The sequence below is a fragment of the Pimephales promelas genome, chromosome 13 (assembly GCF_988280905.1).
Source record: "Pimephales promelas chromosome 13, fPimPro1.hap1.1, whole genome shotgun sequence".
Taxonomy (NCBI): domain Eukaryota; kingdom Metazoa; phylum Chordata; class Actinopteri; order Cypriniformes; family Leuciscidae; genus Pimephales; species Pimephales promelas.
The window spans coordinates 27,105,721-27,123,429 of NC_142781.1; the positions used below are offsets into that span (position 1 = coordinate 27,105,721).

Genomic DNA, 17,709 nt, shown 5'->3' on the forward strand with positions numbered 1-17,709 from the left:
AATTTCTCTAAACACAGCACACGATGACTATTGGATCCCTCATGTTTGTTTATTTGAATGTGTGTTTTAGGGAACACAACACTGCTAGCTCTCAGGAAAACACTACCCCCAGCCTTCCATCTCCTGCTGCCCCGCCCTCCCGTTCACCTGCCCTGCAGCCCTCCAGTGACCTCAGCCTCCATCTCAACAACAGCAACGGCACCTGTGCCACTCCTGGACCCCCCACACCCACTCCACCAGGCTACCTGACGCCCAGCCGTGTTGGGCCCTCCCAGCAGGTCAGCAGCCCCTCTCCACTAGGCAGCCCGCTCACATCCACCTCTACCTCATTCATGTCGCCCCGACCTCCACGGGGTAGCCCGGGCCTGGCCGGCAGCCCACGTGTGCCCGGCCATCCTTTTTCCCCCTCTACGCCCGGCATTCACTCACCCGCTGGCGGACTGACCAGGCAGCAATCCAGTGGCGATGGTGTCGGTTTCTCTCTCCCTTCTCCCCTGCCTCCCAGACAGACTCCGACCCCCAGCAGCTCTCCGGCACGTCAGCCACCGGCCAAACCGCCGGAAGCATCCACCGACGAGCCCAAGACGGTGGGCAACTCCAAACTCAACCAGCTCTTGGACAGCAGCCCCGATGCGGGTGCCTCCGAACACGACTCTCAACCCCGTCCCTCACCCGTGCCCCAATGCCCGGGCTCTCACCGCAGTCTGACCGAGCGCCATAAGATTCTGCACGGCCTGCTCCAAGACAACAGCCCTGCAGATGCGGGCAAGGAGGTTGACATTAAGAAGGAGCCTCCAACCAGCCCCAATGCGGCCTTGGTAGCACGGGGGCTCGGGAAGGAGCCCCAGGACCACCAGCTGCTACGTTTCCTGCTGGATACGGATGAAAAGGACCTGGAGGACTTGCCTCCTCCGGCCGCTCTCAGCCTCCAGACGGTCAAGGTGAAGGCCGAGAAGAAAGGGAGCAGAGAGAACGTACCCTGTGCCGCTGCTGCAGCCACCAACGTGTCTGCTATCGCTTGCTCACCTCAATCCAGTGGCAAGCCCAGTCCGGTATTTACTTCCTGATTTATTCCATATTTGTCCCTGATGAAAGAAAATCTCAGTACATCTGCGTGTTACTATGCCACAACAACTAAAGCCTTAACATTATTGATAAACTTCACAACTCAAGTTATGTTTACACTATCATTTAAAAGTTTTGGGTCGGTAAGATTTTTTTGTTTTGTTTGTGAAATATTACACTTTAAAATAACATAACTTTATTCCTTTGGTAAAACTGAATTTTCAGCAGCCATTATTCCAGTTTTTATTGTCTCGTGATCCTTCCGAATTTAATATAATATGCTGATTGGATGCTCAATTAATATTTCTTATTATTATTAATCTTGAAAACCCTGTGGAAAAACATTAATTTTCTTTGATGAACAACGTTTAAAAGAACAGCATTTATTTACTTTAGTAACATTTTAAATATATTTACGTTCACTTTTGATCAATTCAATGGGGCCTTGCTGAGAACGAGGTGAAAAATGCACATCATCACAATACATAAAACATTTTAATTAAAAATATTGAAGAAAGCTTAAAGAATTTTATTACAATTAATGTGTACTCATAATTATTTCAAAAGCTCAGGTTCTCACAACAAGGTCAGATCTCACATGTTTTTGTTTGTTGTTGACAATGTTGAAAAATTTAAATTGTTTGAATATTTGGTTTAATTTTGCACATTCACATCACCAAAAATTCACTTTCATCAGCTCAAATAAGATTCCCTTTTAGCCAGGGTAAAATTGACTAAAATAAATGGAGAATAGTGTATATGTATGTATATATATATATATATATATATATATATATATATATGAAGAGTTCAGATGCAAAAGCCTCTAAGTGCCATTTGAATTTTTCTTCTAGAATGATCATTTTTATCAAGCTTGTATATTTAAGTTCAGTGATTTCACTTAAATGGCAATGATAACTACCTATTAATTGTTATTTAAGTGAAATTACTGAACTTAAATATACAAGTTTGATAATCATCATTAAAGAAGAAAATTTCAAATGGCATTTAGAGGCTTTTGCATCTGAACTCTTCATATATACTGTATACGTATATATATATATATATATATTTTTTTTGGGTTAGTCATAGTTTTTGACAAAAGAATCATGTTGTCTTCTCATTTTCATAAAGTTAAGCTCTTCGCAACTTTGTCTTGTTGCTGGATGTGCCCTTATCCCATCATCCCTGGCACAGGAAATGGCTGTTTCTTATGAAACTAATTTGCATCATGAACTCTTGTCCTGCTGAATATATTAGTGATACTTTTTGTAAACCTTATTCTTGCTGGGTTCCCTCAGTTACTGGTGTTCTTGAACCGTCAAACCCTTGTGTTGTTTTGAGGCGGTCACGTTTGGACTTTATCTTTCTTGTGCTCTGGTGTGCCTTTTGATGTCGATGACCTTTGCTCTCATTTCCACTCCACCTCTGTGTGTGTTTACATGAGTAGCAGTTTCCCAGTACTGATCTGGACACTTTGAACCAGCTCTTGCCCACTCTGAGAAGCTCTGTGGGATGTAAATCTATAGAGGAGCCAGTGCTCATTCAGCCCAGTGACGACAACCTTTCCATCGGGGTGAATGTGAAGAGAGAGTCACCAGGAACATCAAGCCAAGGTGAGGCCCATCCCACCCGAGTAATTATAACATTCTGAATTTTTCATTTATCTTAAGTCCTTAATAACAGCTTTTCTCCTTCTCCGCTTCTCTCTGTAGCATTCCCTGATGGATCAAACCTCTCGAATCAGTCCTCTTTTGAGTACTGTGACCCCTCTACACCAAACCAGGGTCAGGTCCAGGTGCCGGATCTTGGGCAGACAGACCCTTTCCAGCCCTCAAAGGAGAGCAACAGCCCCTTTGCCAGTTCAACCAGCCTCAACTCTTTCAACAACACCACAGGTACCAAATTGAATGAGCCAAAACATAAACTTTTAAAATAGAAAGCAGGCCTGGGGAAGAAATAAGATTTTTAACAAAATATACTCATATTTTATTTAGGTCTGGCCAAGCTGGAGCTTCCTGATTCTCAGCAGTTCCAACCCTTGACCCTGGTTGAACCAATGAGCTTTGATAGCAGCTTGGACAGCCAGACACAGGCTCCTCTGTCCTCTCCTCAAGAGTGAGTGTTTGTGGATTTGATTATTGAATTCAATTGTGATTTGCACAGAAATTTCACAAAGTTTGTTATTTTATTTTTTACACATAGAAAAATACAAATGTTTCAGCTATCAGGCCTTCTTTACTGTGTGAGGAATAATGATTATTGATGATAATCAGGCTACAGGAACTGTAAAAAAAGATAATTTATATACTATATTATAATAAATTATACACTTTAATTGTAGCTGTCAGATACACTTTAAAATAACTATTTTCTAATTTTAACATTCGTCTGTGAGTAAGAATGAGATGAGACTTAGTGTTGACAAAATAAGAATATACTATAGTATTTAATCACACGTTTATTCAGTAGCTGTTTTTCATTGGTGCTGTTAACTACTATAAAATTTCTATGTAAAATTAGGCAAATGATCTAAAATCCCACAATTACTTCAAAATTGGGGTGATGGAGTTGCTACTGTTTATTATGGTTTTGTCACCAGGAAATATCAGCACATTTAACTGAAATCATATTTTGTTAAAAAAAGTAATATTTTAGTATTTATTAAAATGTTAAATTAGCTTTTATTTCTCTATTTTCAGTTTTCATCTCTCAGGCAATGTCTCTCGCTCTCTCCCTATATAGCGTGGGCGCGCTACATGGTTTGGCGCTGGCGCACATACATTAGGCTATGTTCTGTCTTGGGCATCAGTATGTGGGATTTTTATAAATAATTTATATCTAGATAAATTAGATCATTCATTCTCAATTTATAGTTTATTTGTATGGTTGGATGCACTTGACTGGATGAGGACCGGTGTCGTGGTGATTCTCAAGTGTCATGTTGCTGTTGTATCAGTCAGATCAGCATAGCACTCAATAATCGGGACAAGTGAGGTCCCGTACGGGACAAATAAAGTAGGCCCAATAATCGGGATGTCCCGGCTAATTCGGGACAGTTGGCAACCCTATCCTTAAGTCACAGGGAAGAAAATGTGCATCTTCACCAATATTCTGTTTACCTGCCAGATCAGTTAAGTGTCAGCTGCCTTCCTTCCACTCTTGATCAGAATCGTGTTTGTCAGATGAATCAGAATCAGGCCATCTTGTTTGTTCTCTGCACTACGCAGGCAGTGCGTTCCGTGTCCACTGGATGAGATGCTGTGTCCGCCCACCACTCCCGAGGGCCGCAACGATGAGAAGGCCTTGCTGGAGCAGCTGGTCACTTTCTTGAGCCGGACTGACGAGAGCGAGCTCGCCGAGCTGGACCGAGCTCTGGGCATCGACAAGATTGTTCAAGTTCGTATTATAAGAAAAACAATATTCTCATTCATTTTACCATAACAAGAACAATGTGTCTAAGGTTGAATGGTTTACCACCTTGCCTACAGAGTGGAGGCCTCGAACCTGTCATCCAGACCTTTCCTCAATCTCAGCCCCCAACACCTGTACCCATGGACCCCAAGCTGCCCAGCTACCCCTCTCAGTTCCCAACCTCACCCTCACAGTTCCCTGCTGAGATGGGCACAGCCCAAGGCATGAGTTTCGGGGCCCCACGGATGGCGTTTCCAGGCAACGTAAGCATTACGGTGCGGCCCGGCATGAACCGAGCTCCTGGTGTGCCCAACCAGCTGCGACTACCTCCCAACCAGCTGAGACTCCAGCTTCAGCAGCGTTTGCAAGGCCCACAGCAGGTAGATCTCCAGCTTTCACTTCATTGTGCAATAATAAATGTGAACACACAATGTCTAAGTCCTCCTCTTGGATCTTGTTGCACTGTGTAACAAATCCAGTGAATGCTTTTGATTTTGCCCTTTTAAATAACATGCTGTGGAACTAACCTATTCTTTTGTCGAGTGCAGCTGCTGAGCGAACATGATTAGTTGCTCTTGTTTAGTGGTGATCTATCTTCTCTCCCCATCAGCTCCAGAACAGGCTTGCGGCCATAGGCCAGTTCCCACAGGGGGGGCATGTTGTCATGGGGATGCGTCAGGGCATGCAGCAGCCTCAGATGCCCTCTCAGGTTAGCGTCGCATGCACCGAGACAAATTATGAATGCCATTTATAGGGATGTAAGCATTTGCTCTGACAAGATCTGAATCTTGGTCAAAATTTGGTTTGGTTTTCGATTTGTTCACAAATTTATTTTAAATGTCTTGACGATGCAAATTTATTTATGTACTTATTTGTTTAAAAAGCTGAATTATACATGCATATAACATTGATTTTATTATAAATATACAAAACATTTTAATACGTGTGTGTGTGTGTATATCTATCTATCTATCTATCTATCTATCTAGATAGATAGATAGATAGATATACACACACACAAGTGTAGTATATATCTATCTATACCTATGTATCTAGATACATAGGTATAGATAAATATATACTACTATTGTTTATTTCTTATTTTGTTTAATAGTAATTATTATTCTGTTTTAGACAGCTCTATTTTATATATACATCATCTGCCTTTCCCACCTTGCCAATTCCATAATCAGTCCTTTTAGTGCACATAGTCAAATTCATGCTATTGTGTATTTTTTTTTAACTTTTTTCCCTTTTACAATTGTTATTTTTTTCTGCACATGCCTGTGACTGAAACTGAAAGCTAGCCTCTCTCTCTCACACACATACAGCCTCCGCTCAATGCTCAGATGATGGCGCAGCGGCAAAGGGAGCTTTACAGTTTCCAGCACCGTCAACGGCAGCTTCTACAGCAGAAGGTCCTGCTGATGAGGCAGGGGATGAACACGGGGCCTCTGGGGGCTCAGCGAGTTCCTAAGGGTCCCCAGCAGCAACTGCCGCCACAACAGCAGCAGTTTAGCTTTCCTCCTGGCTACAATGCCGTGCCTGGGAACACCCCTACCTCCCCGAGCCATTTTAACCCTATGGGAGGACCTCTGGACCCCAAGCTGCCTACTAGAGGGGGTATGGGAAACCAAGGAATTATGGGAGGCATTCAAGGGCAATTTGGGGAGCCTGTGAACACTCCTGTTCAGCAGGGGCTTTTCCAGCAATTTGGGGGGCCTGGTATGTCTCATTTGTAAGCTACTAATTTATCATCAGGAGGGTTATTATAGTTAACTAAAGCTAAAACCATAAAAAAAAAAAACTTTTTGGTACTTCAAATAAAATTACCGTTAACTGAAATAAAACAATATTTAAAAAGTACACATTTTATTTCAGCATTTCTCTTTTTTTGCATTGTTTACTTACTAAAATAACTAAAACTGAAAAAAAAACTATATAGGCAATTTATAAAAATTGGGGAAAATACTAAAACTTTAATTATAAAAAAATAACAATCAAATATTCAATTCAAAATCTTAATAAAATCTATAAGAGTCTCTCAATGATACTAAAATCACATGTTTCTGTCATGATGTCTAGCAAGAGTCAATGTACCACTTGTCTCTCACAGGCATGATCCAGCAAGCAGATCCATCCTTTGCCTCTGAGCTGAGTCCAACCAGCCCCTTGCTTTCACCTCAGAACTCCACCTCCCAGAGTCCTCTGCTCCAGCAAGCGCAGCCTCCACCTGGTTATCAGTCACCTGACATAAAGAACTGGCAGCAAGGGGCCATGGGAAACAACAGGTATGCTGTTTAATATTGATCACCAAAAAGGTCTCAAAAATGATATGCGATTTTAGTTTTTCTTCATATTCATTTAAATAATTTTGTTATGTGTCAGTATGTATAACCAGGCAGGTCAGCCTGTCTCTCAGAACTTTGGACAGCAAGGCGTTTATAACAACATGAGCATCACCGTGTCAATGGCTGGAGGCACAGGAGCGGTGAGCACTCTACCTCCTATTGGACCATCTGTCGGCATGGCCAACAATAACCGTGGCAACGTTACTGCAATGTGTAACGATCAGGTAAGATGGTCTCTATATAATTTATTGAGATGACTTAAAGGAATAGTAAAAAAAAAAAATGCATGAACTTTTTTCTTCCATGGAGCAATTTTTAAAAAAAAACAAAATTTACAAAGAATTAGTAAAGAAATATACCATTTCTTTCTTCTTGAAGTTTGTAAGCTTCAGTCCCCATTCATTGTAATTGGACAGAAACAGAGCACCAATTTGGGGTTAACTACCCTTCAAGTATTTTTTTAGTATTATTGATAAACTGTTATAGATTTTGTTCATATTTTAAACTATACTTTATATTTATATTCTCTGTCACATTTATTAGTTACGTGGTCACTGCAATGTTGTAAAACCACATACATTAACATCTCAATACCCATTACCATAACCATGCCAATCTCTCTGAGAGTTGTCATGACAGAAATACAGTAACTACATGTAACGTGTAACAAGGACACTGTCAAATAAAGTGTTACCTTTCTTCTCTTTCCGAAAAAAAAAATAATAATAATAATCTTCTCTTTCCTATTTCTCAGGTACAGCAGGTTCAGGTGTTCGCTGATGTCCAGTGCACGGTAAACCTGGTGGGCAGTGACTCCTACCTTAACCAGTCGGGGCCCATCGGGACCCAGAAAGGCCAGAGCGGGACCCCCACAGTCCAGTCTCAGCAGAAGAGTCTCCTCCAGCAGCTCCTGACCGAGTGAGCCGCCCATTTACCATCTGCCAGAGGACTATCTCCACATGTAGAGATTTTTATTCTTCACCTTTGGTTTCGATACAGTATATCTGCAGGGTCGAGTGTCTGGGCCCAGGCTTGTGAGGTTTCATAGCTGTTCGACAAAGTGCTCATTCCTGGTCACCTTTTTAAACGCCTGTTTCCGAAAAGGAGAAAAGATCACGTTCCAGAATTTGCCAAGTCTGTAAAAAAGGACCTGCTGCTTCTGCCGGCTACACGTCCTGTCAGTCAGGCCAACGTTGCAGTGCTTCTTGGAGAGCGGCGCAGCAGCTGAGCTCGGATTGGAAACTGGGGCAGGCTTTTGCCATGGTGTTGCTCATGTTCATGGTATATTGCTCAGTTTCAGCTGGATCTGTGACTGATAGGCTCTCCTCAGCAGTGCCTGATGATGGGAGGAACTTCCCGCCTCTTTTTATTTGTTAGTCTGTTCTGTTTCGTTTGGTTTGCTTTTGTCTGTTGTCGTTTTCAGAACAAGCATCGCCAGGATGGGAGACTGCCGTGTAGTGCGTATCCGTCTGGCGCAGGCTTTCCTGGCAACACTGTTTTGAAACAACAGACAGTTTTTTGTTTGTTTGTTTGTTTGTTTGTTAACAACGTCCTACACATTTCCCCCCCTCAGCAGCTGTGAATACGACCCACACAGGGTCAACTCAGCCTATCAGTGTTGTTTGCAGCGACGTGTTGTGCTGATTGGTATTATTGTACAGCACAGACGGTCAAAGTTGGGACAAGCTCACACTTTGTAATTTCCTTTAAAACAAAACATCATCAAATTTCAGGCAACTCTCGTTTAGAACGCATCAACATAACAGCAGTTCTTTTTTTTAATGACTAAATCTGTAATGTCGCTTTATGTTATTTTAAAAAGTAATCCTCCAGTAGGGTCTCACGGGTCTCGCGTATCAAGTGAGAGAGACTCGGATTTTTACGATTCATATTGGTTATCGAACACCCCGGTAAATGTTACAGACTTTCTGCTGCATCGCACGCAGGTGCGAAAATGTAGATTGTACATTGATTTTCATTATACAGTTGAGTGTTTCAAAGATGCTCTCGAAAACCACGGGAATGTTGTCTCGTGCAACTTTCGCACCGTCAGCTGCGTTCTCTAGCTCTTTGACTGCTCATGAGACTACTGTTGCCCAGTCAGACACTGTTCATCAGCATTATCCTTTATTCATTTACCTACTAGTCAAGAATCGTTTAAATTCGATCCCAACCTAAACATTCGAAATGAAGCTAGTCACAGAAAATCGAAAACGCAATTCTTCGAAGGTATCAAATTGTCACGCCCACATAAAGACTTGCTGTGCTGTGTGCGCACGAAGCATTTCACAAAATCGTGCAACGCAATCGAAATCGTGTCCCCTCCTCACATAATTTCGTTCTCCTTTAACAGTGTTCTTTTGTTCGTGACTCACTCCGTGGAGTTTAAGTGCCGTGTCTTTGTGCGTGTGCTCTGGCTCCAATGCTACACCAGCTCAGATTGTCCTTACAGGAATTTATTTTTACAATTTCGTGAAATTGATCGTCATTCGTCTACGAAATTCAGCCAGCAGTATGTGCTGTTGAGATCAAGCCACTTTTTGCTATATATAAATGTACATAGACATTACAAAAAGCAAGATGAATTGACAAACGCATGACATAAAAGTCGGTCTGTGTTTTTTCCCGTTTTTGGCTCGCCGAAAAAAACACAGACTCCGTAATGATTCATTTCTGCCCTCCTCTTTGGGAAACAGGCATTCCTGAATAGATAGGGGGCGGCAGTGGCTCAGTGGTTGTCTACAAACCGGAAGGTTGGTTCCACCTGACCAAGTGTCGAGGTGTCCGTGAGCAAGACACCTAACCCCAGCTGCTCCCGACGAGCTGGATGGCGCCTTGTATGGCTGACACCGCCGTCTGTGTGTGAATGAGTGATTGAATGGGTGAATGTGAGGCAAAATGTAAAGCGCTTTGGTGGCCAATTGGGTCTGTTGAAGCGCTATATAGATGCAGTCCATTTACCAGATAAAAAAAAAAATGTATGCAGTGGATAAGATTCATTTAATGAACCCTTCCTGTCATCATTACTGTGTTTATGCCAAATATACCAAACTAGCAAACAGCGGCTTTTAATAATGTTTTTATTTTTTCGTTTTTGTCGTTTATAACGGCTCTCACAGTCAGTACACAACACCAAGGTACAATAGAACGATTCAGAACCTGGATTATCAAAGTATTGTGTATATAACAGATAAATGTGAATATGTATCTGTTCAGAATCAACAAAATGTAGTGCTCCGAGTTTGTGGTAATAACTACTTGCTTCCATTTTGTTTTTGTTTTTTTTTGTTTTTTTTAGATGTGTATGGCTGTCTGAAAGTGTGTATGTGTGATTAATACTGTATATCTGGTGTTTAATATGGAAAAACAGACAAATGTCCTGATTTTTATTTTTATTTTCTTTCTTTCTTTTTTAATACCTGCAACTTTTCCTGTGGGTGTTGAGATTGCTCTATATGTGAGAATGGTTTAGCGACTGCTGAATGTGACTTTGCTGAGGGAGAAGCAGCATGGACTGGCTTTTGTACGGGTTAATTTAAAAAAAAAAGGCCATATTATTTAATTTCTCTGTTGTCAAAGTTTAAACAGCTCTGAAAAAGTGAAACCTTGGTTTGAGAACAGCGCCGGCTTATTGTAGTGGGGTTTCGTTAACTGCCTGATGTAGTTTTGCCATGTGTAAACGCTCTTAAGACAAGAACGGAATAATGACCAAAGCTTCAAGATACTAAAAGATTCATATCATATGCAAGGTTCATGCAATTGGACAAATGTAGCACTGAGTTTTTCCTGAATAGGTGTCCCGTATCCTGTCGTGTTTAGAACACTACCATTTTGTTCCACACTTTTAATTTATTATTTAGACATTTTTTCCCCCCTAGCTGGTTTGATTATTTTTGAAGAGACATTCCCCCGTTGCTACAGATCTACCAAACATGCAAATGCCTCTTCGGGAGGAATTTTAGTCACCGTTTTCAGGAAGACAGATTTCTAACCGCTATAGCTATGCACGTTTAGAGGTTACATGAAAATCATTTGGCTTTTGTTTTAAAACTGACACTACTCAGAACGGATTATTGCTTCGACTGCAGTATTCTAGCGATGCATGCTATCTCCTGTTTTTGTTTTTAACTCAAGGATACACATAATTTGTAGTTCGAAACAAGTGGTTTTCGAGCTGCTCGGGCTAAAAACGAGGGAAAAAAAACACATACTGATGCAACTCTACTTAGATATTTGACTTTATTTAGCTGGATTCTTTATACCAAATTTGAGGTGCCTCTTGTACATATTTTCAGCATAGAGGACTGCTCCTCACCGTTTGATGGACGTTTCTTGTTTATGAGGATTTTCTTATACTGACCTTTGTAAGACTTTTGCTGTATTTTACATGAATTTTTTTACTAAAAACCTAAATGTACCAGGAACTTGCAAGGAATACAATCTAGTTTTGCACTTTACATAAACTACAAGGAAAGAGGCCATGTCAAAAAATCCGAACACATGTTGTTGGCGAAACAGAACGAGTATCCCCTGAATGTATTTTAGCAAAGTGGAACGCCATTTCGCTTTCTCAGGTTCTTCAGGAAGAACTTGGCTTGTCAGGCCCTCCTCATTGGATCTGTTAAAAGAGCAGGGTAGCGGAGCCTTTGCTACGTGGGTGTTTTACTGCTGCATCTAACTATGCCTATCTTCTTCAGGTGCACCACCTCCCCTTTGCCCCGTCCGTTTAGACCTCCTTCAGGCGTTATCTTTTCAAGACATTCCTCATCTTACTCCGCTTTCGGTTCACCGCGGTCTGCATCGTCGTGTCGTTTCAGGCCCCGCACGCTCAGTGCCAAAACAAAGTGCTAAGATCCATTTTATGCAAACTTGTACAATCCGCATTTCCTCATATCATCGTAGCGAATCCTACGACCACCACACACTCTCCTCGTCATTCAGATGTCATCTCTACGTGGTATCATCTACAGTAGCTACTGTTTACCTGGGATTTTTCACATATTGTAAGTGCTGCCTTATTAACATACAGACATTAGTTGTATTTGGTGAAGGGAAGTGGTGCTTGTAGCGCCACTGAAACGGCGCTCGTTCTTTCAAGGCAAGGTTCCACTTTTCACCTGTAAAATTAATATAAATAAACAAATATATATAGATATATACATTTTACTCATTTTGTCCAGTTTTGTATAATACTTGTGAACGTTTTTTTGTTTCGTTTTTTTCTTAAGAGGTATCATTGCAGCTGTGCGTGGGACATTATGAATGAAGATGTATCTGGGAGACTTCTGCATGTTTTGTCATGTTTTTATTTTTTTGTTTATTTTCTCTATATCCAGGGTTATCTGGAGAATCCTACCTTTCTTAGGACGTTGTAGACAATCAGTCACATGCTGGGTCCAGCACCTGCAGGATTGTCCTGCAGGCTGCAAAACTGTGTTTCGCATCTACTGAATCAGTCTTATTTTTCTTGTCCATTTCATGGAATTATGTGGCTGCTCAAACTGAGATTTGAAGTTTACACACAAACATTTACACACACACACACACACACACACACACTCATGCATACACTCAGACAAACAAGAAACATTCACTCACACCTCGTGCATATGGCCCCTTTGTTGCTTTTCCAAGGTGAAGATACATACCTTGAAGGAAATGATGCTTTGACTAACAAAATCTCTATAACATCCATGAATGTGAGAATGCAACACATTGCAATAAAGCACCATGTAAAAAAGAAAAAGGACTGCCAGTGCCATCTTTATATCTAGGGATGTGAACTGTAAGGACTTTAAAGTGTTTAAAATCAGTTCCGTTAATGATTATTTTACATTTGAGGAAAAAATATTTGGAAATGCCATCACAAGGTCAGTTTTGATTTACTACAAAGAACACCTGCTCATAAGAGTTGTTTCCTCTAGGATGAATCATGCTATACGCCCACACTGAACATTTGCAGACATCCCATCCTGCAAAAACCCGATTTAGGGAAGCAACATCAAAACAGATATTACTTTAATACCCTAGAAATGGGCCTTCTTTCTCTCTTGTTGTCTAGATTTCCAAGTGTATATATAATTTGCGGGCGTCTAGGGAGCTATCAATTAGCAAGAGACCTTCCTGGAGAGGTGGGATGACTGCATAATATGGACCTTAACAAACCAGTCCAGAATTACTGACCCATCATCGTTAGCACATACATAATTATGTGTTTTAATTTGAACTCTTCGAGTGAATCATCAGTAGGGCTACCTTAGGGGTCTACATTTTTAAAGCATGCTGAGGATCATTGCAGATTCCATATAGATTCAATTTATTACCCAAAATGTGGAATAAATACATTGTTTCAATTTCAATACATTTTTCAATATATTTCAATCGCCATACTGGTACAATTCCATAACTAAGTAGCATTGTGCTACACAGATATAACAGCAGACAAAATGTGGATGAAAGTCAAAAATGTGATGGTAAGACTGTTACAACAAGTTCATTCTTAATGGTATATGCCATTCTGGTCAATGCTTGTGTTTATATTGTACAATACATGCAGAATTCATTTGAAAAGCTTGAACTTTTTTAGAAAGGGCTGCACAGTCTCCTTGGGGTAGGGCTTCAAAGCCAAGCATGTGGGGATATTCTCCGGCTGCTCCATCCATAGTTTATGTGCTATATCTTTTTCATGTAGAGTACTGGAAAGAGTGGAGAGAGAAGCCTCATCTGGTGCCTGTGGGGGGAAAATAATTATTGAAAATAATATTTTACTTAAAATTATTAAAAATAATAATAATAATTATTAAAAATAATATTTTACTTAAAATATCTGTCTATTATGTGTGTGTGTGTGTGTATGCCACTAGTGAATCTATTGATGGCTTTAAATGTATTTCTTAACAAAATTTAATAATCAAACTTTACTATACTGCTTCTGGGTCAGAAATATATGTTGCATGTGATGTTAATTGCAGTACTAACCTGAAGTACCACTTTGTGCATGCTGTCGAGTTCTGCCAAATATTCCTGTGTATCAGGGTCACTGTAGTGTAAATGAATGGCTGCCGTGGCCGCGTGACAGGCTTGAGTTATAACCGCCCCTAAAGGCCATGATAAAGCGTGTATCAAGTCTGATCGGACGATGACATACTGGACTAAACGCTTGGACGTGCCACCACTCGGCGTTGCCATTTTATTGAATGTGAAAATTGCCAGACCGGAAATGACACAGACAGCGGGTTCTTGTTTACGTTCCGGGTTTATTTCCTTACCGGGAAAGTTATTGACTGGATGCCCTCTACTGGTTGTTTCAGCACCCTGAGCATTAATTTAATATTAACCCATAAGAACCCGGACAATTTTCTCCACATAGGATAAATATGGGGCATTTAAAACACCAAATGGACCACTTATAACACGTTTCTGTAGTTGTTTTTGAAATACAACCCCTCCTTGTGAAAGATCTAGCTAATGTTACATGTGACATTGGGCGTTTTTGATACATTTTTAACATATATGACACATTGGGCGTTTATTTCTTGATTATAAGAGGTAATAAACCGGCAACGGCAACAAGTAACAGCTCTATAATAATGTGGATTAAAAAAGAAGAAAAAAGGGAACAACTTTCTGTGCCAGTTTCACATTTTTATAAACAGACTTTAATGATTGCCATGCCAAATTATTTTCTCCTAAACATACAGTGATCAAACAATTTTGCGGAGTCTTCCTCATATGTGTGTGTCCTGCATTGTGTAACTCAATACACATGAACTGGAACTTTTTAGCTCAGAAACTTTAAAGGGACAAAGTAAAAAAAAAAAAAAATCATTAAAATGAGCTGATGCCCATTGCTCGTCTCATTTGCTCAAATGTAAGCCAGAAAGTCAAAGACCAGGGAGCCTGGGAAGAAAAACATAGTTAAAATAGCAACAAAAGAGAATAAATCTTTAAACAAACATATTTTAAATCATAGTACCATTCTAAACCAAGTTGGTAGAAACCCTTTATAGAGCGAAAAAAATCCTTCTCTTCTCACCGACTGAACAAGACAGTCAGTAGAAGACTTGTAGAGAAGACCCCTGCAAACAGAATGATAAACATAACAAAGCTAATGTTCATTCAACTACTAATCAGCTTTGATTAATACACAAAACGAACCTTCCGTTTGAATCCCGTGGCTGATTCATTACTCTAGTTTTCACAACATCAGCTGGTGTTCCCATAGTAGCTGCAACCAATCCTGAACATATGCTATAAAAAAACATGAGTCATGAGTCATAACGTTATTACTGTATGGTATGTGTTAACATTAGTAGAATAACAGAATTTCACCTTGCCAATCCATGACAAATGCTGTTATCCGGCATGGAGGTGTTTCTCAGTAGAAAATGCTTCACTGTATCATATGTCATGAGATCTAAATGTGAAATAAAGCGAAAAATATTTGACGTATTTAAAAATGTATCTGTCAACATATTTCTAGAAGTCTTTGACTACTGTACCTCCTAAATTGACTAGGGCAGCTCTCTGAACGTTGGGAACCCATCCTGCCCAAAGGCCTCTGATTCCTCCCTCTGCTATGATCTTTGTAAAAGCATGGTAAACCCCATGTACTCTGTCAGTTTAAAAAATAACTACATGCATTTAGAATGAGTACACTCCTAAAATAAAGGTTCCAAAAGGATGTTTTCACAGCAATGTCATAAAAAAACCCTTTTAGTTTCCCCTATAAACCTTTCAATGATCATCTTTTTTTTTTTTAGTGCGAAGAAGAACATTTTAATAATCTGAAGACCCTTTTTCCATTGTAAAGAACCTTTTGTGAAATGGAAATGTTATATTTCATTCACCTTTGGAACACAAATGAAGCTTCATTCATCATATAAAGCGATCAAGTCTCTTCAGAAAATTTGGATTAAACCGATTAGTTTTACGATCTCTTTATGAACTTTTTGAAGCGTTTGCAACGAAGGGATCAGAAAGCTCTCAGATTTCATCAAAAAGAACTTAATTCGTCTTCCAAAGATGAATGAAACTCACATGGGTTTGGGACGACATTAGGCCGAGTGATTAATGACAGAATTTTTATTTTTGGGTGAACTATCAGCTTGAACACGCATTACGGCTGTGCCTCACCTTGGTGGTTTCCCTTCAAGTCGACGCCTGCCCTCCATTTGCATTTGAACTTTCACTAGATCTGTTGGACTGGCGATGAACTGGCCCAGAGCACCTGAAATCATACTGCCGATCACTGCTTTCCTATGGACATCACAGGACACATGCTGATCCCGTCTATTTAGACTTTAATAACTGTCCAGTTTCAAATTTCACAGATGTTTCCCTCACCAAACTGGAAAAATACCATCTTCAGATCTTCCCAAGACAGATTCCCGGAGCTGTTCATAGGCCAGCATCCTGCCGCCTGAATACACTAAGGATGAAGAATTTCAAAGTTCAAAAGTTGCATGCAATTACATGCATGTGGAAAATTTATTTAAGTAGGCTGTGACAATTCTTATTGTCATGGAATATTGCAGTATTTATTATGAATCTTTTATACTTGTACATCAATTTAAAAAAAGGAATAGATAACTTCAAAATGAACATCCTGTCATCGTTTACTCATAAGAATGACAGTTGATGAATCCCATTGACTTCCATAGGAAAAAAAAAATAGTACGGAAGTCAATGGAGTTCATCAGGTTTGATTACCAACATTCTTCAAAATATCTTCCTTTGTGTTAGACCTCATACAGTGACATTTCATCTCTTCTCAGATGATGTGTTTACTGGCGGGACAACCTGTCACTCACATGAGAGCAATAACAAAACACAACGATTCAGTCCGTTCCCGATGGACCTAATCAAATCCTGTCCTACATTTTTCTTGTTCGAGATGTTGTTTCACTCAGACATGTCACAATAGAGAAGAGAAGACAATCACAACTTTTGTTTCATGCCGATTTTAACATTTTACCTATATGTCTGTAGATAGCAGGTGTGACCCCTCTCCACAATTTCAAGGGCCCCTCTTCTCGCACTATACCCATAGCTGTGCTCAGCATGCCCCTGTATTTTGGAGGCTGTACACTACCATGCTGTCGGGGACCACCTTCACCCTGAATCTGAAGTCTGGTTTTAGTGAGGTCCAGAGGGAATGTGACTAAAATTAAAATTTTACAAAAATTACTCGGAGAGACATTATTAGATATTAGATATATTTTTTTTAAATACATTAATTATTTAAAAAACTATAAAGTGTATCTACCTAGTTCTGCAACAGTTGCTGCACATGCTGACAGAGTGAACTTTGATACTCGAGGCCACCGCGAATTTTCTTGTACAGGATGCATTGCAGGTGTCATCTGATTCCCACTAAAAAAAGAGAAATGAATAAATTATAAAAGTAATACTACATAATTTCTCCTGAAAGAACCACGCGCCTGGAGTGTATGCTCTTTAAATGTTTACATTGTTAAAGACAGGACCTTTAATAAGAGGCGAAGGCGTTTTTTTACCCAATCCGGTTGGTCGGTGTAGCTAACGACCCTCTTACGTAATACGTTCTAAACTACAAAAGAACCGTCATGCATCAAAAACCACATTTCCCAAATCAAAGGGGCGTCGATATACATACGTAAGACAAGCTCCTTGCGTAAGACCGGCCGTAATTTTCGTACGCATGCGCTATTCTGCGGCATGAATATTAATAAAGAAAACATCTATCTATCTATCTATCTATCTATCTATCTATCTATCTATCTATCTATCTATCTATCTATCTATCTATCTATCTATCTATCTATCTATCTATCTATCTATCTATCTATCTATCTATCTATCTATCTATCTATCTATCTATCTATCTATCTATCTATCT

The 17,709-nt window shown here is 40.1% G+C and overlaps 3 protein-coding genes across 9 annotated transcripts in view; 1 reads left to right on the top strand and 2 right to left on the bottom strand.

Annotated features, from left to right (window-relative positions):
* The window catches only part of ncoa1 (nuclear receptor coactivator 1), a 46,138-nt gene extending 35,892 nt beyond the window's left edge, over nt 1-10,246 (top strand). For 4 of the 5 annotated variants that reach the window (XM_089118785.1, XM_039691844.2, XM_039691846.2 and 1 more), the window contains 11 exons: nt 71-1,052; nt 2,516-2,681; nt 2,781-2,963; nt 3,063-3,183; nt 4,296-4,464; nt 4,557-4,859; nt 5,090-5,188; nt 5,811-6,204; nt 6,596-6,770; nt 6,868-7,054; nt 7,585-10,246. In XM_089118785.1, the coding sequence (XP_088974911.1) occupies nt 71-1,052; nt 2,516-2,681; nt 2,781-2,963; nt 3,063-3,183; nt 4,296-4,464; nt 4,557-4,859; nt 5,090-5,188; nt 5,811-6,204; nt 6,596-6,770; nt 6,868-7,054; nt 7,585-7,752 (2,947 nt within the window). In that variant the 3' untranslated portion in view covers nt 7,753-10,246. The remainder of the gene's footprint in view (nt 1-70; nt 1,053-2,515; nt 2,682-2,780; nt 2,964-3,062; nt 3,184-4,295; nt 4,465-4,556; nt 4,860-5,089; nt 5,189-5,810; nt 6,205-6,595; nt 6,771-6,867; nt 7,055-7,584) is intronic. The other variant, XM_039691847.2, reaches the window with a different exon arrangement.
* Nucleotides 10,247-13,129: 2,883 nt separating this feature from the next.
* ptrhd1 (peptidyl-tRNA hydrolase domain containing 1) lies at nt 13,130-14,059 on the bottom strand. Its single transcript, XM_039691842.2, has 2 exons — nt 13,809-14,059; nt 13,130-13,560 (listed from the first exon to the last, which is right to left on the bottom strand). The coding sequence occupies exons 1-2, from the start codon at nt 14,016-14,018 to the stop codon at nt 13,390-13,392; spliced, it is 381 nt and encodes a 126-aa protein (XP_039547776.1). The 5' UTR covers nt 14,019-14,059; the 3' UTR covers nt 13,130-13,389.
* A 403-nt stretch (nt 14,060-14,462) lies between these two features.
* Nucleotides 14,463-17,388, bottom strand: slc25a27 (solute carrier family 25 member 27). 3 transcript variants are annotated; one of them, XM_039691839.2, is made up of 10 exons: nt 17,318-17,388; nt 17,098-17,204; nt 16,807-16,992; nt 16,176-16,260; nt 15,966-16,088; nt 15,332-15,444; nt 15,162-15,246; nt 14,988-15,080; nt 14,806-14,908; nt 14,463-14,729 (listed from the first exon to the last, which is right to left on the bottom strand). In XM_039691839.2, the coding sequence occupies exons 2-10, from the start codon at nt 17,192-17,194 to the stop codon at nt 14,658-14,660; spliced, it is 957 nt and encodes a 318-aa protein (XP_039547773.1). In that variant the 5' UTR covers nt 17,195-17,204; nt 17,318-17,388; the 3' UTR covers nt 14,463-14,657. The 3 variants fall into 3 exon arrangements, with proteins under 3 accessions (XP_039547773.1, XP_039547774.1, XP_039547775.1); XM_039691840.2 differs by having other exon boundaries at nt 17,348-17,366; XM_039691841.2 differs by having other exon boundaries at nt 17,301-17,319.
* Nucleotides 17,389-17,709: the final 321 nt, after the last annotated feature.